The sequence below is a fragment of the Fusarium venenatum genome (assembly GCF_020744135.1).
Source record: "Fusarium venenatum strain MPI-CAGE-CH-0201 chromosome Unknown EDB82scaffold_1, whole genome shotgun sequence".
Classification (NCBI taxonomy): Eukaryota; Fungi; Ascomycota; class Sordariomycetes; order Hypocreales; family Nectriaceae; genus Fusarium; species Fusarium venenatum.
The window spans coordinates 8,252,667-8,275,148 of record NW_027072129.1 but is presented as its reverse complement, the minus strand read 5'-3'; the positions used below and the strand labels follow the sequence as shown (position 1 = coordinate 8,275,148).

Genomic DNA, 22,482 nt, shown 5'->3' with positions numbered 1-22,482 from the left:
GTTAAATACGCTTGACATGACATGCCGTCGTACACGAAGTGCCTACCATTAGTAGTACCCTATCAAGGTATATACGCTGTGTCAGAGGAATTGATATTGCGGCTCGCATAGAGATGTGCTGTCCAATATTAACAGCTTACCAGAGATCCTCATCCAAAATACTATCTATCTTCAAGTTTCGAGATCTCGTCCGAAATCGACCAGTCTGAGCCTCATCGCATCTCTTGGGTGAAACTGCGCAATTTTGGATCTCACCAAGAATCGCGCAGCTGCTGATTCACGCGACAGTTGTACGTAGGATGCAGAGTTATCACCCTGAGCTTCAGAAAGAGTGTTAAGAAGCTCCTCTGTGAGCTGCCTCATTTCTGCCGCTGCTGCCGTGACCTCATTTTGGCGCCCAGATCCCTCAACAGCCGCTTGACCCCAGATCTCGTCAATCCTGCGCTGCCTCTTGTCGTCTTTGTCGGCAGCCTCCTTTTGGTTTTTAAGCTTTCCTTGAGCATTGAACCCAGCAGCCAAAGCTTCTCCGTCGACATCCATAAGATCGCCAACAACTGGCCCACCCAGCTCTTCCGCTGCAAGCATAGGCGCCAGATGATTGGCGATAAACTGAAGCAGAACTTTCATGAGCTTGGTAGTATCTCTATCAAAGTTCTTCTTTTTCGCTCTGAGCTCTTGTAGTTGTTCCTTTGCGCCCTCTCCTGGAGTGACATTGGTGCTTGCATCCACTTCATCGCGTAGTGATTGTATTCGCGCGGTCAGTGCATCACCAAGAAGGTTTTGGTCTTTGAGACGCGCCTCATCAGCTTCAAGCCGGCGCGATAGCTGCTCATGTGTTGAGCGCTGAGAATCGAGATAGATATTCGATTCTTGAACTGTTTGGTGGGATCTACGCAGAGCTAGCAGCGCCGGTAGCAAAGAGTCTGGTGATGGGAGAAAGGGGTCTGACTCTGTCACTTCTTTGAACGCTGCTTGGATGACCCGCGTTTGACCCGCCACCGACTCTGGGAGACGCAGTTCATTTGAACGAAGCTTTCGAGATTAGTATATGACAACGTCTCAGAGACCATGCGAGCCCATACCCTTTCTAGCTCTTCCTCATGTTTGCGGACTTGTTGCTGGAGCTCCCGTAAGGTTTGGTCGAGACTGATTGTGTATGCCTGTGATGCCATAGTTCGAGACCTTGTCTGGGAATGATATGATTTGACAATTCAGCTGTGAACAAGATATGTTTGCTATGAGACTCGGCGCGGCTGGGATAAACGAGTATTAATATATATAAGAGGAGCCAATAGAAGTTGTGGGCGCGTCTCAAAGGTGTTGGTGTTTGTTTGTCTGTCGTGGCTTTTCGTACCTTCAATCGTAATAGTGTTTAAATTTTGCAATTTTCTAGTATTTCTTATGAAAGTAACAAATTAAATATGAGCTACGAATAAAATATGAGCTCCAAAGCTCTGTCTCCTAATTACTTCCCTATTGTTAAGTCGCAGGCAACTGTTAATGATATAGCACTGTAGGAAGGTACTGATTGTGGAGTTCACCTTCAGTGGGTAAGAACGCTGCAGGGCCCAAGCTTCTTCAATGGACGCCATGCACGTGACCCGTTCTCAGCATTCTCCATCTGATGGATCCTCGCAGGGCTGCTTCTCCCGCTTTCTCCCAATCTCCTCACCCCAACTCAAGAGCACCTATCGACCTCTCTTGTCGTGTCGTATCCTTTCCCCCTTCTCCTCCCCCTTCCCTTTTTATCCTCGTAAGATTTTTCGTCTTGTTCATTCTCGGCGATTGTTCATAATCGCGTTTTTTGAGGGTTACTTTTTTCTTTCTTCTCTCTTAACCTTCTTTTCCCAGGATCGGTCCTTTGCGACAACCTAACTTAGTCTATATACTAAGTTAAAACACCGCGCCCCGATACATTGAGAGAGCCTGTCCCTTTCTCGTCTTTCGACAGTTCGCGACGAGATATCAACCTATCGAAACCCGCTCCCGCGCTTCGAGCTACGGATAGATTGCGATCGATAAACCTCGAGTCTCCGCTGCAGTCAGAAGGTTTGAGCTGAGCATTGCCTCTTTTTGCTTTTTAAAGGAAGTCCGTCCATCCCAGTATCGATCGCTTCACAATCTCCTCACAACCGTTCAACATCCTCATCACGAGATCATCATCTCCGCCCTTTCTCTCTCCCGCCTACAAAGCAATCTAGGAGATTTCCCGGGTACCAATTTGACACCCGCTGAAAGAGTTCTGGAACCCGTCCTCCAAACACACGAGACTCGAATCCCTTCTCCTTCCATTCAATCCAATCCAATTCAATTCAATTCAGCCCGCAACACGTACCGTCCTTGCGCGACACCAGTCACTTCACGAATACTTCACCGAAGCGCGCACCCTGCGAAAGTCACTACACCAGCACGTTTTCCTTCGAAAACCCCTGAGTGTATATAAGACAAGCAATAAAAAAGAACGAAACGTTTCAAATTCTCGACTGTGTCTAAAGGACTAAATTCGTGTGAACATACCAATTACAACAAAAATGTCTGCTTCTCCTACTCAGCCCACCCAGTCGGCCAAGCGCCCCTTGGAAGAAGCCTCCTCGCCTTCGCGCTCTGGTGATCAACCTGACGCTAAGCGACCTGCTCTCGACAAGATCAAGCACGACGACGACGACGATGTCGAGGTCCCTGAAGCTCCCGTCGACATTCCTGCGGATGACCACGACGATAAGGTCAATGGGGCCTCCAAGTCTGAAGACGACGACGATACCGCCCTGGATCCAGCATCCGACGTCAAAGCTTCGGCTGCCGCAACTGTTGCTGCTTCTTCGTCCAATGCCGTGACATCTGCCGCCGCCCACGATGAGACCTCCTGGATTCATGTTCGGGCTGTTATCTCTAGCCCGGAGGCCGCTACTGTTATTGGAAAGGGAGGCGAGAACGTCTCTAACATTAGGAAGCTGTCAAACGCCAAGTGCACTGTCAGTGACTACCAGAAGGGAGCAGTCGAACGCATCCTTACTGTCAGCGGTATAGTGGACGCTGTGGCTAAGGTATACCGATCTCTTCCGAATCCATTGATTTTTTCCGTTAACGTGAGTTAGGCTTTTGGTTTGATCATCCGAACATTGAACAACGAACCCCTCAACGAATCCTCAACTGCATCCTCGAAGACGTATCCTCTGCGACTACTAATTCCACATATTCTAATCGGTTCTATCATTGGCAAGGGTGGCGCTCGTATTCGCGAGATCCAGGAAGCTTCTGGTGCCCGATTGAACGCGTCTGATTCCTGTCTACCTATGTCGAGCGAACGATCTCTGGTCGTTATGGGTGTTGCTGATGCTGTTCACATCGCAACATACTATGTTGGTAGCACTCTTCTCGAGCAGCTAAACGATAGGTTTGGAGGTCCTGCTGCATCCGCGTACGCGACACGAAGCGGAGCCCCTGCTGGTTCAATTCCAGGAGGCATGCAGGTTGTCCCATACTCGCCTCAACCTTCTTCAGGTCACTATGGTCGAAGTGAGAACTATGGCCGCCACAACGACCGTCGTTCTCATCACATGCCACCTGCGCCCTACCCTCAACAGTACCCCCCTCATGCAGCCCCTCAAGCTAACCCTGCCATCCCTATGCATTACGGCGGTGCGCAAGGAGGAGGTGCATACGGTGCTGCTCCCCACGCTCAGCCTCACATGCCTCCTCACACAGGTCCTCAACCACATGGTGGTGCTCCTCAGGCTCAGCCCATGGGCGGCGCGATCCCCGGCGGGCCCATTACCCAGCAGATTTATATTCCGAATGACATGGTCGGTGCTATTATCGGCAAGGGCGGTCAGAAGATCAATGAGATACGACAAATGAGCAACAGCGTGATTAAGATTAACGAACCGCAAGATAACAGTAACGAACGACTTGTGACTATCACTGGCACTGAGGAATGCAACCGCATGGCTCTTTACATGCTTTACTCTCGACTTGGTGAGGTTCAAAACAGATCCAGCACCAACTAAGCTTCTAACCTTGTCAACTTAACAGAATCGGAAAAACACCGCGTTTAGTTTGTCCTCCAACGCCAATGCGACAACCTTCGAGCGATCTACGGAATACGATGAATACAGTGTTGTTTACTGGGATATTAAGAAGCTAAAAGGAGGATGCAATGGGTTCTGTCTCTGAGAGAAAAGGCAGTATCGAAGAGGTAAATGGTTCCGGCGACAAGTTTGAGAAGTCGCCAGCGATTCGATGCCGATCCACAGCCCTGACGGATCGCGAAACTGAGTAGGGATGAGGAAAGGTCATCGGATGGTTGAGCGGCATAGAAATGGTGTCAAAGGATGGGTTCGCATTTTATCGGGACGAAAAGGGAAACAAGACGGAGCTGTTTGGCAGAGTGGCAGCTTTCAATGTTCTTGATTTCAAAGGCGTATTCTCAGTTTTATTTTTTGTTCCTTACTTAATTCAATGAGACTTTGGTATTTACAAAAGAGAGACATAATTCTTCAGACGGAGCTTTAGAGTGACATACCCCGTCAACTCAGTCGATGTTCAGGATATGTGCCTAATCAAAGCTTCTGGAGCGGCACATGATACTGATGTGGTGTTAGTTATCAAAGGAGATTCCAAGACCATGGTCAAAGCACTTACTATCTCGAGACTCTTATTCTTAGCAAGCAGGTAGTAAATATTATCATCGATTGCTTTGATGCCATTAGTTTGTTGCCATGGTATGTTGGTTCTCGTGGCAAACTTACCACTTCCACTGTTCTTGTGCTGTAAGTGGGCTTCTTTGCTGTCCCAGCCCATCAATAACCTTGATGCACGACCAGGGATGACCGAAGAGTCCTCATGTTCTCCCTGAACAAACTCGCCATATGCCAGACCATGAAGACCTGCCAGCTTGCCCTCACTACAAGCCAAAGCGAATGGCTTCATATTGTCCTCTGTAAAGGTGTGATCAATGTCCCAGCATGTACATATTTCAGTGATGGGCGCATGCAAAGCAGATTCAGCATGACCTGTATACTCTGCAATTGAGCTGACGATGGGATGGCCAATCACCAGAGCACGCAAAGAAGCATGCCAGTCGGTAGCTGCAGAGCCGGAGACGAAGGCGTCATAGGCAGGACGCGAGGCCCAGCGAATGCCTAGAAACCAGTAGTCAGGCTTCTCCAGAGGGCGACCGAGATAGACGGACTCGACGCCCGGGATGGACTTGAGGTGGTCGGTCACGGAGGAGAAAGAGGCCGGAGGCGATTCAGCATGTTCAACAAGGACGGGTTTAAACCTGATGAGAAGGGATTCAAAGACTGCCGCCATTGCATGTGCAGCGTTTGTTTGGGATTGTACTATGAGAAGGTATGTGAAGTTTGAAGCTGGTTTTTCGTCCACAATGATGATACAAGCATAGACAGAGCAAATTATCAACATATAGACAGGAAAATGAAATGGCAGCAATGTGTTCTAAAGGTGGCCAGGTTATACGAGATGCTTCTACGAACAAAGAATGACGCATTTTGACTTCGGGGTTCGATGAGGGGTACCTACCAATTATGAGGCTCTGAGGGTGTACATGGAGCCCTGACAGGAGCTGTACCTTGAGCTAAGTACTGGATGAGGTATGGCGCGACACTGACAGGTTCCTAGAAACTTCTGTGCTATTACTTACTCATAGACTGTGAAGGCCGGGGTATGTTTCGATACACGAGGTCTATTTGTTTCGATTGCAGGGTAGATCTTTATCATCCTCATCCCATATATCCAGATTATATTCTACATGCATGGGATATTTTGACGAGTCTATTCCATACCTACTCCTCTGCACCTTCCATGTTCCATGTAAACTTTCGGCACTTTCGGTAGGTGTTCCCCACACATTTTAGTGGTCGGGCCCTCTTTCAAATGGAAGGCCCAGTCCGGACGATTTCCTTCCCCAAGCCACCGTAACTACCGATAGTCGTCCCCAAACAAGAAGGAGCCATGAGATTGGTTTTATTGGGCATTGGAGTAAATTAACATCTACAACTTCTCAGCGCGTCACGCGTCTTGACTACATCCAGGCTCCTTTTCTTTAGCATCACCTTCTTTTTGCCTTTATCTTCTAAATCAATCATTGATCGTGGCTCTCAGACACTAATCGTTCCTGACGCCTACCAACTAGCCTTTCCACTAACAGCGGTTACACCTCGCTGGCGTTGTTACCGTAATTAACTAATATCCCCAACCGAGGCATTGCGCCACCTGAATTCAATCTTTCCATCTGCAGATCTTACACTCTAACTTTGCATGTAAGAATACATGTCTATCTAAATTTCATCTGCGGTCTCGATCTTTTTCCCTCTCACACTTGGGAGACATCAGTCACCATTACTTCCGCATACTCTACCGGCGCCATGGTCACGGCAAGTGACGCCTCTGAGCATGTCACGTCGCCTTCTACCATAGTCGTCGACCACAATGATTCTCAGAATGCTCCTTCCAACATTAATCTCTTAACCCTGAACTGCTGGGGCCTTCGCTACATTTCGACGCAACGTAACGCGAGACTGGACGAAATTGGTCGCAGAATCGCACACGCTGTGCCTACACCGCAGATCGTGGCTTTGCAAGAATGTTTCACTCAAGAGGATTATGAGGCTATCCGTCACCATACCCGTCAGATTCTTCCCTATGGAAAGTTTTATCATAGTGGTGCTTTCGGAGGCGGCCTCGCCATCTTGAGTCACTGGCCTATCGAGGAGAGTACCATGTTCAAATATCCCCTCAATGGACGCCCGACCGCTTTTTGGAGAGGAGACTGGTACGTAGGCAAGGGTATCGCGTGTGCAAAAATTCGCTTTGGGCCGAAACGAAAAGACATTGTTGAGGTCTTCAACACACATGTAAGTCGTCTTGGTTTGTTGGGTTGTGACTCTTCGCTAATTCAGATCAGACTCACGCCCCCTACGAGCCTGAACCCGTGAGTACGTACAGTTGTCATCAAGTTGCTCAGTCATGGGAAATGTCGAAGCTTTTGCGTGGTGCTGCCGAACGTGGACATCTTGTTGTTGGTATGGGTGATTTCAACATGTTTCCATTGTCCATATATCATCGCGTCATCACAGGGCACGCACCTGTTCGCGATGTCTGGCGCGTACTACATCCGGACAGCTCTCTCGGTCCCGCGTACCATCCTTCTGAGCAGGATCGCCACCGGCCGTTACCAACAGCCGACTTCAACCTTCTCGAGAATGGAGTAACTAGTAACTCGGTCTACAACACATGGCGTTGGAACAAGAATCAGCAGAACCGCCTCAAGAAGGGCGATATTTGTGAAGTTCCACCCGACACCATTGACCCGCGAGGCCAGCGCCTTGATTATATCTTTGCCTCGACTGGTGTCGACCCCGATGCTCCAACAACGACCCCTGGTTGGATCGTAAAGTCCGCTCACGTTTCCATGACTGAACGGCATCCCGACCTGCTTTGTTCGCTTTCCGATCACTTCGCTGTTCAGGCTACTCTCACCCGGCACACTCCTTCTCCAGCACCCACTCCAGTTGATCCACGCTCCGAGACTCCCTCTGCTGCTCTGCAGACGGGTGCCTACCTGGCTCCCAGCAGCCCCGCCAGCAGCATACACTCAGGCGACGCAGCGCAGACAGCCAATCCAGATGCCCAGCTCAAGCGCGGCCGCTCTTCCAACCGTGACTCGCTGCACGCATCTACTTACGATGAGATTCTTGGCATGATCCAAAAGTATCGCGCTCGTGAATTTCAGCAGCGTTTTTGGCGCGGTTTGCATTTCTTTGCTGCTCTGTTCATCTGGATCGCTTGTCTAATTGCTGTGTGGTTCAGCCCTGAGAATTATGTCGCATTTATTCTCATGCTCATCAGCAGTCTGAGCTTAGTTGCTGGTGTTATTGATGGCCTGCTCTCCCTGCTCTTCTTTTCGTGGGAGATTCGTGGTTTGAAAGAATTTGAATGGGAAATTCGTAACGCCAAAACTGTGGTATCTGGTGACCCTGTTGCATTGGCAGAGTCCGAAACATACCACAGTTCTGGGCAAAGGTCGAAATCTCAATGATGGAACTAATAGTAGACGCTGCATATCATGTTGATGACTTGATGTTTTTGTATAGGACTAAGACTAAGATGACTTATGGAACGAGGATAGGATGATTGTACAGGTGCCACTAAGGCCTAATGCTTAATGTCTATTCATAATACTACCTTCAGGAGCTTCAAGAGGCTCACGCTCTTTCCAATCGCTCACCTACTCTCCATCTCTTCTGTGCCCTTTTTTCTTTGGCTTCTTTTTTCCTCTTTCCCGTCTGGGGTTTCTTCTCACAAGAATGAAGGCGCTTTAGACCGCAGCTTGAACCTCAGAGACTGGAGTCGTCTCTGTTGGTCTCGGATCGATGTAGCCCCCAGGTCGCATTCGTCGCCAAGTATAACCCATGAAGGCCGTGTCTTTTCGTATCCTTAGGGATATCTTTTTCGTGCTCTTGTCCCGAAGTAACATGTCTCGTGGGCGTTTGCGCTCTTTATGTCCGTAGAATCTGACAAACTGCTTCAGAGTTGCCTTCTCACTGGGTTCAAGGTCCTTTGCTGCATCGATATCACGATCCATGCTTCGGAGTTTGGCCGCATCGAACGGGACTTTGATGAGCTCTGTAGCCTTCTGCTGCACGTGAGTGTCAAACCCAAACAGTAGTTCTCGTACATCTTCTGTGTTGAGGTATATTCCGGAGGGTATCGACTCAGACCAATCTTCAAAAGGTTCAGACTCGTCAAAGTAATGGGCATCATCATCACTCTGTAAGTTGGGAGTGAAAGGTGCTGGCATAGACTGCAAACGCTCCCAGGGCGTATTCTTGAACCATCGGTGCGCTTTTATGTCTTCTGCGTCGCCAGGGAAAACATAGCGGCCAGAGTAATCTGTCAATCGTGAACCCTGAAAACCAGTACGGTATGACGTTTGGTACTTCCTCGAACATAACCGCTCTTCTTTGTCTTGGATCAGACAATGTATGAGGTCTTTACACTTTTCGCTAACGAACGGCCTGCGTGGAAAATTGAAGTTCTTTTTGAATTCCTGCGACATTGTGTCAGTCTTCGGCTCGCCTAGAATGTAATTGGGATACTCACAACGATGTTTTGTTTCGTCTGCTTTCGTCCCTCTTCTGCCAAAAAGGGGGTCTGTCCGTAGAGGCATTCATATAGGATGATTCCAATGCTCTACTAGTCGCATCTTCCGTCGTACTGCTCGCCACGAACGACTTCAGGGGCCATGTATTGGCTAGTTCCAACGACGGAACGAGCACCAGTGCGGATCCCATGTCTATTTCTCCAACCGATGAGGCTTCGCAAATCTCCATCCTTGGCCAACGGATATCTTCCGTGTCTGTCTATCCCAGAAACGACGGACTGGTACCATTCGAATTGTTTCATTATGTCCTTGTTGCTTTTCTGGTCTGTCTCATCGCCTTTGATGTTGATGCCGAGTCCTCGAACCAGTGAGTATCGATGAGTGTTATAGTATGCTGCGTCATGGGACCAATGATCATCGAATGCTAGCCCAAAATCAGAGATCTTCAAGTGGCCAGTCGCCGATATGAGAAAGTTGTCTGGTTTGATGTCTCGATGGATGATGTTTAAGCGATGGGCCTCTTCCATAGCAAGGATCATCTCTGCAATATAGAATTGCGCAATGGGTTCTTGCAAAATGTTTTGTCGAATCAGTAGCCCAAGGAAATCTCCGCCAGGCATGTACTCCATCACCAGATAGAGACTTGCCGGGTCCTGAAAGCTAGCAATCAATGGGACAGCCCTGTGAAAGTTCAGTTAGTTGAGCACCCAGAACTCCGATCTTTCTTTTTACGAACCACTGTGAGCCTTCAGAGGCAACAAGAAAGTCTCTCTCGGCCCTGAGATGACCCTCTTGGCTGTTCCGTATCATCTCCGACTTTCGAATTACCTTCATGGCATACACCTGTCCTGGGAAAGCATGGCCTGGAGCAGGCTTCTCGCGTACCAATCTAACCACTCCAAAACTTCCCTTGCCCAGAATCTGTAGCGGTTCGTAGTTGTTGACCGAAAGCCTAGAATCATCCTTCAACTTATGAGCAATACAGTTGGCTTTCATTACTCGTAGCTCCCTCAAGTGGCAGGTTTCCTGTATTCTGTACTGCACCCGAATCTTCTCTTTTTCATCTAATGACATTAGCGAGCAGCTGCGCAACTGAGCTTCAAGATGTTGATTTCTCAAGGCCCTGGCATTGGGCTTGTACAGAAGCTCGTTGAAATGAGTCTCGAGAAAGATCTTGGCAGCAGAGGCTCTCTCTACAGTAGCGATCGTGGGTCGAGCCTGGACTACGCCAGCTTCTGGAATAGTGGTGAGTGCTCGACCTTCAGGGCTGGAGCGAGTCCATGGATTCCGCCTATTGTAGCGCCTATCGGATGTTGCATCATATTGCTGCGAAGGAGAAGATTCAATCGATGTCTTGGCTGTTGACTCTTCCTGAAACGATGAGGGTATAGCACTTGCCTCAGAGCAAGAAGGGGTTTCCAAGTCACTCAATGAAATGATGTTCAATGGCTGAAGAGAACTTCGTGCCCTTTTTGGAGTAGTTCGAATCACCAAGGTCGAATTGGAGGTCATGGCTACAGGGTTCAGATGCGATTTTGGAAGTGTTTCCTTCGAATTAGGGCTCTTCGCCGCGGATCCATGTCGTAAGGCATATTTTGTCAACTGATGAGCCTTGATTTGGTCCTCCGTGGGTGGTTTTGAATCCTTTGATGTCTCGATAACTAGGAAAGTTAGATCAAGCTATTAGCGAGGACAAACAGATAACCTGCCACTCCGTCCACTGATTCTCAAATTTCTGAAAGCACTGCGAAGAGGCTTCCATCTTTTCGAGGCAACGTTGTCGAGTTTTCGGCCATGCTGCACATCGGGGTCTTCGGGGCCATTTAACTCAGAGTCCGGTGGCGGTTCGAGTGCATTTTTCGAATCGCACGAAGAAAGTCGTATGAACTGTTGGCTAGCCTTTTTTAGAAGCGTTTGTGCCATGATGCTACAGATTAAGTAATGAAAAGAAAGTTATTGCTGCATCAATATCGAATAAGAAAGCAAGACGTGATTAATGAATTGATGTAATAACCGTACTCTGAAGAGAATGACACCCGAAGCGTGTGGTCACGACAGCGTTGCTTATGCCAGAGTAGGCATATTACATGCTGAATGTGACTTGGTAGAGATGATATCTACCAGGCAACTCATGTAGATAGGAGAAGGCTTGGTCTGGTTTGGGCCAGTCACTGTGACTTCCTCAGCTGCACTTGCCATGTTGATATTCCAATGCTCCAGCTCAGGGTTCTACACAATTCACGGAAAGAGAGACCAAACATCAAATCATGAGATGAAGAGGAAGGAAATAGCATTTTATCTGCTCAACTCTACGATATCATTCCAGATACGAGGGAAATCCCACAATCAATAGCAAAAAGAAACAATGACCCTTTTTATCGTACGCCAATTCATCATGCAACACAAGACGGTCCTCGCCCCATCATAACTGATTGCCGCCTAAACTGCTCCCCTCATGTTTTTGCATAAAACATTGGCTCTTTGCAGAGGGTACAGGTTCAAAGCTCCTTATACTCATGCAGCACGATATCGATCGCGTAGCAGACGATATATCGAAGCCTGAAAAGGGCAGGCATCTCCGTGTCATCAACTTGTTGCTTTCTGCCACCGCTCTTTAGGGGGTATTATTATACGAGGCTGGTGTCGAGTCGGCAACTCAGGCTGGTAGAAATCATAGCAGTTGCTACACTCACTTGATCTCCAGAAGCTTGACATCGAAGATCAATGTGCTGTTGGCGGGAATGCCAGGGAGGCCACGGGAGCCGTAGGCGAGGTGGGCGGGGATGGTCAGACGACGCTCGCCACCAATGGCCATGCCGATGACACCAATGTCCCAGCCCTTGATAACCTGGCCCTTACCGGCCTTGAAGGAGAAAGGCTTACCCTTCTTGTTGGCTATTGCAATGTCAGTAATCTTGTAACGGTAGCAAAGTGGTACTGGAACTAACCATCGAACTGCTTTCCGTTCTGGAGCTTGCCAATGTATCGGACACCGACAGTGTCGCCGCTCTTGACAGTACGGCCGTTGCCAACGGTTCGGTCGTCAATGGTGACGCCCTGGACAACCTTGACACCGGTGGCAGGCTTGGAGTCCTTGCTCTGCTTGGCCTTCTCAGTAGAACCGGTAGGACCCTGCTCAAGGTTCTTGGCGAACTGAACCTTCTTAGCGTCTTTCTTCTCTTCGGCAGCGACAGCCTCGCCCTTGTTGTTCTTGAGCTTCTTCTGTTGCTTCTTAGAGAGCTTAGTATCATCCTTGGTGATGAGCTCGTCAAGGCCCTCGGCCTCCTCAGCGGCGCGCTTGTTCTTGCCCTTGTTGGCGGCAACGAGCTTAGGTGCCTCCTCCTCGTCAGTGTCGATCTCCTGGACACGGGGGTCCTCAAGTCCATCGAGGTCGTCGCTGGCGTCACTGTCTTCACCCTCGAGGCCGTACTCGAGCTCATCGGGGGAGAGATCGTATTCATCCTCGTCCTCGTCATCCTCGTCATCCTCATCATCGTCCATGATGTAGTTTCCGGTCAGGTAGACAGTGTGGGAACCGGTGACAACAAAGAAGACCTTATCGCCGTGGTTGACGGTGATGTCGAGAGGCTGTTGGTAGTTCTGATACTAAGTTAGTTGGCTGCACTCATCGTGTTCAGTGTATGACTTACCCTCTCGGTGTCGAGAGTGCAGATGACAAAGTTCTCAAGGTCGGCACCGTCCTCGCTGTCATCGTCGGAGTCCTCATCCTCATCCTCGTCGGACTCCTCGGTGGCCTTAGCCTTGCCCTTGGCCTTGCCATTGGGCTTGGCATCCTCCATCTCGTCGTCGGACTCCTCTTGAGCGGACTCGAGAAGCTTCTTGATGGCAGCAGCCTGTCGCTGCTTCTTGGCCTTGGCAGGGTCGCTGGGGCCACCGTTGGCCTCCTCATCGGAGTCCTCCTCGTCGTCAGATCCAGCAAGAAGAGCCTTCAGGTACTCGTCGTCAATCTCATCATCCTCATCCTCATCGAGGCCAGGAAGAGCACGCTTGACGAGGCGCAGGGTAGAGCGAGGAACGGTAGGGATGTTGCCCTCGCCATCGGCCTCAGGCTCCTCGGTGGGGTCCACGGCAGCCATGGTGATGCGGAACTGCAAGATTTTCTGGTTAGAATTCGGGCCTCTAGTTGGCAAGACGGGCGGCGTCGCAAATGATGCGCCAGCGACTAGAAGCGAGCTCGGCCGAGCAGGCACATCGCATCACATCAAGAGCGTCGCAAAGGCCCGAGGAGATGAACTTACAGAAGCAGGAAACTCCATGGCGGCAGGAATCAAGATCTCGCCAGGCGGGACCTCGAGGCCGTAAACGGGACCAGGAACAGCAGACATTGTGACGGTTGTGAGATTACTTTTGGATCAAGAATAATATAGGTGTATAAAGGGAATGAAGAGGTAGGATAAAGAATTAGGATGTGGGAGAAAAGATGAAGAGATGGTGTTGGGTTGAAGATTTGTTAAAACTCTCGTTCACTACAAAAGAGAAAACTAAGAATCGAGAAGCATCCTCCAGAGCTTCGAAATTTTTTTCGGGGCTCGAGAAATAGCCCCACTAGATACATCACATCTTACCAATCAAACGCGGCGATAAGAATTCTTATCTGGACGGGGCGGTCGCTGTCGCAGCAACAACATGTGGTACCCGCTTTAGTGCAGATTTTCCCGCCGCAGACTCCACAGACTAGCTGGAGGCAAGAACGAGAGCCTCAAGATACTCAGACGAAAAGACAATAATGAGTCAACGGACAGGCCGAGTCTAAAGTATGTGAGGGAAAATAGCAGCTAATAAGAGTATATGGGAAAACCTTTTTGTTTTAAGTACCTATTATTGTCAAAATACCCCTACTAACTCAATCATTACAGGGTAACTACCAAACGTGACATATCTATCCTTCCTGGCTTTAAAACACCTTGTCATCTACCTCAGGAAGTATTTAACCTTTCTAGTCCATCTTGCTCAATCCTCTTCTCATTGGCATCAAACTCGAAAACCAAGAGCGTGCAATATGCCACGCCATCGTTAAAAAGAACTTCTTCTGACCTTGATCATACACTTGTGGTCGATCACCTACATCTGTAAGCATGGCACCCATACTAACAACAGACGCTGGCCAGTGTTTGCTGTTGGCGTAGGCATATGCAATCATCATATCGTTGCCATTGGTTATTCCACCTGGATATTTTGTCAGTTTATGTACTTGTTACTTGGCACTCGAATAAAAACATACCGCTTGACCACAAGTTACCATCCTGAATCCACCTATACTTTTCCCCCACAAACTTGGTATTCGGATACTTCTTCCTTAGATCATCTTGTAACCCTCGAGGTCCGCTCACACTCTTGTCATCGAGTATGCCTGCTGCACCACATAGGAAAACGCCCGTACAAACGCACAGCACGTCAACCCCCTCAGTGTTGAACTGATCTCTCAGCCACTTTTTTGCCTCCTCCTCGAAAACATCACCTGGCTCTGTACCAGGAACAACGACGATGTCTAGCTTTCCCGGCATAACATCATCATCTTGGTATGTATGTGTTGCGCGAACGGATAGATTAGCTGTCAGATCCACGTGTGGGAAGAGCTTCGGCGATGTGATGTACGTGATATTGGTGCTAGGTGCCATGCTGCTAACATGAGAAGGTAGAGGAATGACGCCGAGGTATTCACTAGACATAGTGGCGAGCACGTCGACAGTTGCGAGGTCGAGAAGCTGTACGCTCGATGGCATGAAAACGCCGATACGTAGCTGCTTTGAAGACATGTTTCAACCAAAAGTTGTATGATAGATACAGTATGAACAAGGGGGTTTTTGGTACAGAACAACAAATTGTGTCCTTGAAGAGCTGATTTGTGTACGTTTTAAATATTCAGTTGAATGCATTCCTGCCGCCATTCTTTCCACTTACAATCCGCCTTGAAAAGGAAATATCTTTGAGTGATACAACAAAGAATGTCTCCGAATACTGCATTTGTCGCCCGGCTTGCTTCTCATTGGTCAACCCAACCTTAACATCCGAAGTGGTTCGGCACCGGAAAGACTCCACCTGATCCGGGTGTGATTGAATCGCCGATTCTGAAGGGACACGGGTGTAGGCACTACTTTCTTGCATTGTCTTATATCGATATACCAGTACCATTACCCGACACTATTAACAGCTAACATTATTGATAATATATTCTAGATCATTCCCGTGTGGTGGCCATTCATTTCCATGCCTATTATAAACCGTGCATCCATCATGACTTTATTACTCAGTAATTTCTCATCCCATTAATATCTTACGCCATATCGTCCACTTTAACGACAGGTATCTGTCGCCTAGTAGCCTTCTTGCTCACGGTGTAAACCAGATCCTGACCCCAAAGCTGGCAGACCAGAGCCTGGGCACTGGGAATGGTACCATATAACGGAGCGACAATCGGAACGGCAAGGTAATCATGCCAATTCTTCTTGAGAGATCGCCTGGAAAAGTCCATCCCATCAGCCAAACCAGCCTTGACCATTTCCCTCTCGCGACTCGATACTCCTGCCTGGTGGTAACTCTCGTATAAAGACACGTATATCGCAATCTGAAAGAAACCATAGATGCGGATGATGTTACACCAGCTAAAAATCCAAGCCAGGTTCCTTGGATCATTGTTGTTTTCTGTGAGCTTGACGTACAGTGCGGAAGCAACAACCAGAATGGCCATGTGAACTGGGAGAAAATGGGCTTCAAAAAGGCGATGCATCATGTAGAAGATCCGCTTCCAATGAGGTTGCTCGACAGTATCCTTCTGAATACTAGAAAAGATGCCATTGTCGATATAGGGATGATCAATTTGTTCATCATTCATGTAAGTCTCGGGAATGGCGGCGTTGTTGGTGTCTGAGAGTGTGTAGTGAAGCGGCTGGTAGGCTCGACAGGTTTGCTTCCGATCTTTCCATAGCTGAACAAGCTTACAAAGAGCGAAACCTGTGTCAAGAGCACCCCACATGTGACGGAGAGCCTGCTTGTACCGGGCTCGGGCATCTTTCAAAAGGCCGCCGCCACCAGTAACATTACTCTGACTAATAGGGCTGTAGATAACCCGACTTGTCAGGTTACCGTTGAGAGCGAAGAAGCACTTGATGTACATGTGTAGATCTTCGCCAATAGCCTCGCTACCGCAATCCCACCCGCCAACTCGATCGATCAGATCAAGTGGAAGAGAGTAAACTGAGGTGGGCGGTGCGATAGACGAGCCGGGATATAAGCCAGACATTCCAGCAGCGCCCCACAGAATGTCGGCAACGCGAACGACAGCTGGGACAGAATGCGCGTTTCGATCGAAAATCATAGGGGCCGAGTAAACAGTCGTCAATGCTGTTGCCGAGTACGATAAGTGCATGTTTGCCAGAATTGTAAAGTAACTCGACGAAAGATGACTGTCGGCTAGTGAAACATTAGATATGAGAATGCAAAAGGCCAGGAAAGGGGACTTAAGTACCATCGATACCAGTAACAATAATATTGCCCCTAATGGTTGCTGGGTACTTCTCGCTCAGTTTACGAGCAGCCCATCCGATGTTACTTCCCTTCCCAGCAGCTTCCCCGGGGATATCTGACGGATGAAGAGTAAAATCGATAAATCGGAACTTTTTTACAAATTCCTGGATCAGACCGAGAGCCTTTGATTCGGCGGTGTTCTCTCGTTGTTCCATACCAAGATATACCTTTCAAAATAGGTTAGAAACTTAAGTCCAGCTCACACACCAAAAGGGCTTACATCGTAAGAGTAGTGAGCTTGTGGATGAGATGCTAAGACGTCGAGTGTTTCTCTCAGCGTGTCAACCTCTTCCTTATAGTTTGGAATGATAATGACATGGACCACGTTGTCGTTGGCCCCCGGGACACCATCCGTGTAGAATTCGGGATCGCAATCACCAGCTTCACTGGCTGTAGAGGAACTAGTGCTGATGCGACTGGATATAAGAGTTTCGGAACTCGAAGCTGAAGCGTATGAGTCATGACGTGAGGCAAGCTTCTTCAAATCGAGTAGCGAATCACTACGCGCCGCTCGTTTCATAGACTGGGTGAGTTTCCATATTGTCCAGCATGCGCGGAGAGGGAAGATGCAAACAAGGATGTGAACAAAGAGACAGTAATATGCGAAGACATAAGTCCAGGAGCCTGCGCCTATAGTCGATACTGGAGAGTGATATGCGACTTGACCACCGGGCTGTTCGTGACTGTATTGTTGCTGCTCGAGGTTCGAGTCCCTGGAGACAACCCAGTAGCAGAGAGCACTGAGTGCAATCATACTCAAGCCTCCCGCGCGTTGCACGAGACACGTGAATACTGACATGATGTTTGATGATGCCCAGAGAGGTCGCCGTGGACAGGCGAATATAGGCACGAAGACGGGTGAAAAGAGACTTGAGCTTGAACAACTGAGAAACAACCGGTCCAGGCAAGACAGTGAAATAAGAAGACGACGGCAATTTCAACTGGAATTAGGCATAGAATGAGCCTAATCAAAGAGTATGCGAGAGAACAAAAACAATCCAGTGACGTACATCTGCATGTGTAAGTGCCATCCATCTACCCGAGTTTCACAGACAGAAATGGACTATGATATCGAGAAAACAACTAGTCGCGGGTGAATAGAAACATCGGCGATTCCCAATGCATAAATTAGATGATATCTTCAAAGATACGTTCGCCAACCCGTATAGCACGCGCCATGTTGTAGACGGTCTGATTCGGCCATGGAAACAAGATAATGATCTCTCCAGGCTCCACACCCATTTGGCGAACGATGCGGTATAAGGGGTGGACACTTGAGAAACATGTTCGCTTGATCATTGCCCAACTTGGCAACCGGACATTATCTACAGGCCCAAGTTCTGAAGAAGCCATTCCATAATGGCTATAGGTATCTCAAGTGTGAGAGACAGAGCGGTGAGTATTTGGGCGTTTCTCAGTGTCAAGCTAACGACGGCTTCTTGATAAACAAACTCAAAAACTGTCCTTGTAGTGTACATCCCTAGTACGTTGCGGTAGATAGACTCTCAAATTTGATAGTGAAGGTCCCTGAGGTTGAGCTCTGACCACTCACGATCGAGAATATGCCCATGATACAAATATTGTAGATCCCGCATGCCCATGATATAAGTGTACGAGCTTATGGTACTTGAAGCTTCTTGCCGGAGCCAGTACCGATTTGTATTTGATGTGCTGCAGCGAATGCTTCTTTCGTCTTTGGAGCATCTTGAGAGAGTTGCATGACTTCTCCCAAACCATTCGAAGCTGCAAAGAGCTGGGTGACCAACATTATGGGATCTTTAGTGATCAGCCGTCTCAGTTGCGAATCAACTCTCGAGATCGAATAATAATTCCCGGTCAGAAGTTTGCTGAATGAACGACTCCAGGATGTCTTGTTAATTATCGCTGGGGGCAGATTGTAACATTTGGACCTAGAATTACTTCAACGACCAGCCAGGCGTATGACTCGTATAACCAATCCAATGGTAGAGATGTAGATTCTCGTGATCTTCCTCCTCACAAAAGGAGTAATACAGCATTTGGTTATTACTGTGATTGCTCTCTTGCGGTTCAATCTTGGTCATGATACGCTACAGATGTATTTTCCCCGGCTTTGATCATAAACCGACGAACCGAGCTCGAGAGAGCTTTGGGTACCGCTGGTGTACAAACACTCGATCAAACCCTGTCGTCGATGGTGCTAATCGAGACGTTGTCAGTCAAGATATTTTCGATCCCAGATAATAGGGGATGCAAGTAACAGGCCTCCAAGTCAGGAGCTTCAAATTTGATTTTGGTTTGTGTAGCAACGTTGACAGCAGTAGAACTTGACTGGCTGGAGGTATTGTTCACGCGGCTTGCTCGGCTCTGAGGTGCTCGGATGCGTGTTGCAACGCTTGCTTGGTGTTTATGCTAGCTAGGGACTTGATCGTCAATAACAAGCCGTAACCTTAACACGCGCCACCATAACTGGCTAGGAACTCGCTCTCAAATGTACCAAACCCACCCTAAGATTGTCGGAGTCAAATCAAGAGTTTTATGGTTATCTTGCGGCATTCGACGAGTGTATTTATTAGTTGATGCCCATGATGTTGGCTATCATTGACCCACGGGGACAAGTGATTGGATCTCGCATTTTCGTAAAGACCCGCTCTAATACGACAAAGGTAGGGCGCCGTCGTTTAGCTAAGCGTTAGGTATAATTGCGCCTGTAGTATCATAGAATCAATAGTCATGAGACTTGAAAATATTAATGGGCAGAACAAGGTCAACTGTTCTATTAGAAAAGCTGTGTCTGTGTGGTGAGTTAGGCACTAAATAAAACCGGATGCTCGGTTCAACCCAATTGTTGGTGCCTCTCCAAGTAGTATCTTGTATCCAAGGAAACCTTCCGGAACTCATTTGTCTAGGAAAATACCCTCTTCTTGTTTCAATCCCGTCTGTAAACATAAACGCCGTACTCCCGCTGTGTATCATCCTGTCGTGACGTCAATTTGCGTCGACTCCTGAATTTCAATGCCCATTTTCAAGCTGAGTCGAGTTCTCGACTCAGCATAATATTGGAAAAGCAGTGACTGAGTGTCTGTCAATTATTTAATAAAAATAAATAAAAAACTGTCGCTCAAGGCGCCTTTTCGAAAAGTTTCTGGATTGGTTTGGCAGCCTGGAAGCACGTTAGAACAATGCAACACAATTCGTGATAGAGCATCAAGAATACTGACATCAATAAACTTCTCGAGATCGTTGTCAAGGTTAGCCAAGTCATCCTTTCGCCGTTTGTTATCCGCAATGAGTTTTTGCTTTCGCTTGAGGAGCTCCTGTCGTTGTTGCTCAAGCGCTTCACGCTCGGCTCGTTCGTGGTCGATGCGCGCCACCATCAAGGTGTCCTCATCATCATCTTGATGCTCGGGGTGCTGTGCTAGGAACTCTTCCACGGGAATCAGAGGCAATTGCTGGTATTTGTGGCTGTAATGTGTCAGTGGACTGTTCTGGTTGACCCGTGCCGTCGCAACAAGTTTAGGTGTCGTGGCTTACTCGTAGGAATCACAGGCAGTGATCTCTCCCTGAAGGTGCCGTTGCTCGTAGTAAAGGTTCTGAAGTTGGAGGTGCAAGCGATCGACTTCCTGACGCGACTCGGCAGTCTGAGCCTTTGTCTCGCGGGCTGTAAGGCAGGCATTTCGGTGCAATCCTTTCAAATGGGCCACAGTGGTGAAAAGGAGTCTTTGTTGCTTGAATATCTCATCTTGCGCCTTGTCCGATGCAGGTCCTTGGCTGTATGTTTGTTCGCCAAGGTTAATGAGGGCGCTGGCTTGATCGCGTGCCTGGTCGGCAATCTGCAGGACGGCGCAGAGCCTCGGGTCCGTTACAATCTTATCGATGGCCATATTTTTGTGCGCGTGCGGTACCGGTAAATCGACGGGCAGTATTTGACGAACAGTTCTTTGTTGTAGATGCGATTGATGTGGTGGTTGCGAGGTTGAGTTGGGATAGGCTGTTTGCTTGTTTGTGCAGGAAGGATAATTATTGGACGAGCACAAAGGTGGGGCCGAATCATATATCAGTACAGCCTCCAAAGAACATTGACTGTACTTTGCCGTATAAGCAATTTGTCTGGACTTTGGAATGATGGCTTATACGAAAACTCTGAATAGAACTGAGTTTTCATTTGATGCAAAAGTGTACTTTGCTAATTCCTTCAATCTCTTTCCTTGTATCAAGGAAGCTCTATTCTAGATAGATACCAAGGTATGTACTTATAGTTAGGGAGAGTTTTAAGTCTAGCGTTGTCGTTTTCCTCCACCAGTTCTAAGTAATTAGTAGTTTCTGGTTCTTTAGAGAAAGACTCAACGAATGGTCCATAACAGTCTTGAATAGTGTGCACGTATATTTCGTCAGTATTTGTATGCTCATAAGCATTATTCAGATGCCTGGCAGTTATGCGACGGATAACTGCTTTCTGATAATATATTCCACCCGTCAACTCGTGCGTTCCACTTGACTCTTCAAGGGCAGATGCAGAGACATCCATTCTTACTTTCTCTGTATACCGCCTGAGATCAGCGCAAAGATCAAATATAGTCCCTGCGTCTGTTAGTCTGCTGGGTAAACAAGGCGGTCCTCAGGGTATCAGAAAGATTGACCGCTGAAAGCATAAGAGACGAAATTAGTAGGTCACTTTATGCTCCTTAGACTATGGTTCTTAGACTACTTATTTTTATATCCTAAGACTTAGGAAGCCAACTTTTCTGCTGCCCACTAGGCAGGCGGTGACATTCCTATAGCGAATCACGCCTGTCAGTCTACTCCTTCAAACTGACAGGTATGGGATACTATCTTTCAAGCCGGTGATCGTGTATGGCAGTGGATGTATGTGTAACTATGCCGTTGATGTTGACAACGACAGATGCATTGTCTCCAATATAAACCCCATATTATTCAAAATGTAATAAGCATGAACCCGCTTCGGCCCCTTTCTGCTCCGGGATCATCGGATAGATATTGCGGACAAGTCTAGAGGATATATCTCATTCAGCTTGGAGATGAGTGTGAAACCAGAAAGACGTCTATCAAACGTCAGCCGATACTGCGTCCCCCATGATCTATTGTTATCATCCGCATCATCTTTAAATCGAGTTCTTGTACCTTCTAGTTCAGGAACAGGAACCAACCACTTGGCTGCAAGTGTCCGTGGGTGCATCGGCGGCGTTTTGAAGATTGATGCCTTATTGGCCCGAGTCGTCATCGTCAAAGTCGCCAAGCGGGCCGTGGCGAGCTGTAACTGTTACCGAGCTATCTAGTGAAAGTCATGAAGTTGTATCTTTTGGTTCATGTTTTGTCAGGGAGGAGTTGAGTTGATAGAAACTGGTGTTCTTCTTAACATCGAACTGAATTCACTTCTCTCAGTCCACACACCAATCCGTAACTATACCCTTTGATCAAGAAAATGGAATGTATTCTGTTATAGAGTACATTGTGTCTTCGCCTTATTAAATCGCTGCCCAATGAACGATGCAGTCGTCTTGCAAGTGGCGTCCGTTAAAGTAACCTAGCAAGGGACGCCAAGGCCGCCCCCGGCACCGTCATTTCAGGTGCTGGGATCAATCCAGTTCCTTTTTTCCCCTTCTTGATGGTCAAGTCACTTCCTCAACATCTCAACCGTCATGCGCCTTGTTCGTTCCTCTCTCATTTGAACCATTCCGCTCTCCCTCCTTTGCTTCGATTCTACTTTACTCTACTATATCACTCCTTTTAATTTTTGGCCTCCTCAACAATCATATCATTTCTCCATTATACCAAGGCTTGGCTTTCCGGCTTATTCGCAGATCCTTATCCAA

The 22,482-nt window shown here is 48.0% G+C and overlaps 9 protein-coding genes across 9 annotated transcripts; 2 read left to right on the top strand and 7 right to left on the bottom strand.

The window, feature by feature from the left end:
* Positions 1 to 27: 27 nt before the first annotated feature.
* Positions 28 to 1,502, bottom strand: EDB82DRAFT_490392 (uncharacterized protein). Its single transcript, XM_025728589.2, has 2 exons — positions 1,083 to 1,502; positions 28 to 1,032 (listed from the first exon to the last, which is right to left on the bottom strand). The coding sequence occupies exons 1-2, from the start codon at positions 1,170 to 1,172 to the stop codon at positions 172 to 174; spliced, it is 951 nt and encodes a 316-aa protein (XP_025588531.1). The 5' UTR covers positions 1,173 to 1,502; the 3' UTR covers positions 28 to 171.
* A 1,029-nt stretch (positions 1,503 to 2,531) lies between these two features.
* On the top strand, positions 2,532 to 4,007 carry EDB82DRAFT_472206 (uncharacterized protein; the record flags this gene model as incomplete). The annotated part of the gene is made up of 2 exons (XM_025728600.1): positions 2,532 to 3,044; positions 3,096 to 4,007. The coding sequence occupies 2 exons, from the start codon at positions 2,532 to 2,534 to the stop codon at positions 4,005 to 4,007; spliced, it is 1,425 nt and encodes a 474-aa protein (XP_025588532.1).
* A 458-nt stretch (positions 4,008 to 4,465) lies between these two features.
* EDB82DRAFT_490388 (uncharacterized protein) lies at positions 4,466 to 5,505 on the bottom strand. Its single transcript, XM_025728611.2, has 3 exons — positions 4,749 to 5,505; positions 4,642 to 4,694; positions 4,466 to 4,586 (listed from the first exon to the last, which is right to left on the bottom strand). Exons 1-3 carry the CDS (start codon positions 5,422 to 5,424, stop codon positions 4,560 to 4,562), a joined length of 756 nt encoding a protein of 251 aa, XP_025588533.1. The 5' UTR covers positions 5,425 to 5,505; the 3' UTR covers positions 4,466 to 4,559.
* Positions 5,506 to 5,939: 434 nt separating this feature from the next.
* EDB82DRAFT_86600 (Endonuclease/exonuclease/phosphatase) lies at positions 5,940 to 8,199 on the top strand. The gene is made up of 2 exons (XM_025728622.2): positions 5,940 to 6,875; positions 6,926 to 8,199. Exons 1-2 carry the CDS (start codon positions 6,387 to 6,389, stop codon positions 8,057 to 8,059), a joined length of 1,623 nt encoding a protein of 540 aa, XP_025588534.1. The 5' UTR covers positions 5,940 to 6,386; the 3' UTR covers positions 8,060 to 8,199.
* A 139-nt stretch (positions 8,200 to 8,338) lies between these two features.
* EDB82DRAFT_565238 (kinase-like domain-containing protein) lies at positions 8,339 to 11,047 on the bottom strand (the record flags this gene model as incomplete). The annotated part of the gene is made up of 5 exons (XM_065609801.1): positions 8,339 to 8,913; positions 8,944 to 9,094; positions 9,253 to 9,805; positions 9,861 to 10,785; positions 10,837 to 11,047. The coding sequence occupies 5 exons, from the start codon at positions 11,045 to 11,047 to the stop codon at positions 8,339 to 8,341; spliced, it is 2,415 nt and encodes an 804-aa protein (XP_065465811.1).
* Positions 11,048 to 11,345: 298 nt separating this feature from the next.
* On the bottom strand, positions 11,346 to 13,775 carry EDB82DRAFT_490382 (FK506-binding protein 4). The gene is made up of 4 exons (XM_025728655.2): positions 13,384 to 13,775; positions 12,775 to 13,233; positions 12,073 to 12,724; positions 11,346 to 12,019 (listed from the first exon to the last, which is right to left on the bottom strand). The coding sequence occupies exons 1-4, from the start codon at positions 13,468 to 13,470 to the stop codon at positions 11,814 to 11,816; spliced, it is 1,404 nt and encodes a 467-aa protein (XP_025588537.2). The 5' UTR covers positions 13,471 to 13,775; the 3' UTR covers positions 11,346 to 11,813.
* EDB82DRAFT_490379 (class I glutamine amidotransferase-like protein) lies at positions 13,760 to 15,054 on the bottom strand. Its single transcript, XM_025728678.2, has 2 exons — positions 14,367 to 15,054; positions 13,760 to 14,311 (listed from the first exon to the last, which is right to left on the bottom strand). The coding sequence occupies exons 1-2, from the start codon at positions 14,899 to 14,901 to the stop codon at positions 14,082 to 14,084; spliced, it is 765 nt and encodes a 254-aa protein (XP_025588539.1). The 5' UTR covers positions 14,902 to 15,054; the 3' UTR covers positions 13,760 to 14,081.
* Positions 15,055 to 15,419: 365 nt separating this feature from the next.
* Positions 15,420 to 17,499, bottom strand: EDB82DRAFT_552016 (glycosyl transferase family group 2-domain-containing protein; the record flags this gene model as incomplete). The annotated part of the gene is made up of 3 exons (XM_025728700.2): positions 16,890 to 17,499; positions 16,611 to 16,836; positions 15,420 to 16,555 (listed from the first exon to the last, which is right to left on the bottom strand). The coding sequence occupies exons 1-3, from the start codon at positions 17,466 to 17,468 to the stop codon at positions 15,420 to 15,422; spliced, it is 1,941 nt and encodes a 646-aa protein (XP_025588541.2). The 5' UTR covers positions 17,469 to 17,499.
* Positions 17,500 to 19,310: 1,811 nt separating this feature from the next.
* On the bottom strand, positions 19,311 to 20,658 carry EDB82DRAFT_490374 (Fms-interacting protein-domain-containing protein). The gene is made up of 3 exons (XM_025728711.2): positions 20,183 to 20,658; positions 19,870 to 20,113; positions 19,311 to 19,811 (listed from the first exon to the last, which is right to left on the bottom strand). Exons 1-3 carry the CDS (start codon positions 20,530 to 20,532, stop codon positions 19,770 to 19,772), a joined length of 636 nt encoding a protein of 211 aa, XP_025588542.1. The 5' UTR covers positions 20,533 to 20,658; the 3' UTR covers positions 19,311 to 19,769.
* Positions 20,659 to 22,482: the final 1,824 nt, after the last annotated feature.

Excerpts from the sequence above, each read along its gene's own strand:
- EDB82DRAFT_490392 (XM_025728589.2), bottom strand. The coding sequence starts at position 1,172 with ATGGCATCACAGGCATACACAATCAGTCTCGACCAAACCTTACGGGAG. Across the intron at positions 1,033-1,082 it reads ATGAGGAAGAGCTAGAAAGG|CTTCGTTCAAATGAACTGCG; the intron begins GTATGGGCTCGC and ends TAATCTCGAAAG.
- EDB82DRAFT_490388 (XM_025728611.2), bottom strand. The coding sequence starts at position 5,424 with ATGTTGATAATTTGCTCTGTCTATGCTTGTATCATCATTGTGGACGAA. Across the intron at positions 4,695-4,748 it reads GCACAAGAACAGTGGAAGTG|CAATCGATGATAATATTTAC; the intron begins GTAAGTTTGCCA and ends ATGGCATCAAAG. Across the intron at positions 4,587-4,641 it reads AGAATAAGAGTCTCGAGATA|TATCATGTGCCGCTCCAGAA; the intron begins GTAAGTGCTTTG and ends ACACCACATCAG.
- EDB82DRAFT_86600 (XM_025728622.2), top strand. The coding sequence starts at position 6,387 with ATGGTCACGGCAAGTGACGCCTCTGAGCATGTCACGTCGCCTTCTACC. Across the intron at positions 6,876-6,925 it reads TTGAGGTCTTCAACACACAT|ACTCACGCCCCCTACGAGCC; the intron begins GTAAGTCGTCTT and ends AATTCAGATCAG.
- EDB82DRAFT_490382 (XM_025728655.2), bottom strand. The coding sequence starts at position 13,470 with ATGTCTGCTGTTCCTGGTCCCGTTTACGGCCTCGAGGTCCCGCCTGGC. Across the intron at positions 12,725-12,774 it reads GCACTCTCGACACCGAGAGG|AACTACCAACAGCCTCTCGA; the intron begins GTAAGTCATACA and ends ACTTAGTATCAG. Across the intron at positions 12,020-12,072 it reads GAACGGAAAGCAGTTCGATG|CCAACAAGAAGGGTAAGCCT; the intron begins GTTAGTTCCAGT and ends ACATTGCAATAG.
- EDB82DRAFT_490379 (XM_025728678.2), bottom strand. The coding sequence starts at position 14,901 with ATGTCTTCAAAGCAGCTACGTATCGGCGTTTTCATGCCATCGAGCGTA. Across the intron at positions 14,312-14,366 it reads TGGTAACTTGTGGTCAAGCG|GTGGAATAACCAATGGCAAC; the intron begins GTATGTTTTTAT and ends CAAAATATCCAG.
- EDB82DRAFT_490374 (XM_025728711.2), bottom strand. The coding sequence starts at position 20,532 with ATGGCCATCGATAAGATTGTAACGGACCCGAGGCTCTGCGCCGTCCTG. Across the intron at positions 20,114-20,182 it reads ACTGCCTGTGATTCCTACGA|CCACAAATACCAGCAATTGC; the intron begins GTAAGCCACGAC and ends GACACATTACAG. Across the intron at positions 19,812-19,869 it reads ATCTCGAGAAGTTTATTGAT|GCTGCCAAACCAATCCAGAA; the intron begins GTCAGTATTCTT and ends ACGTGCTTCCAG.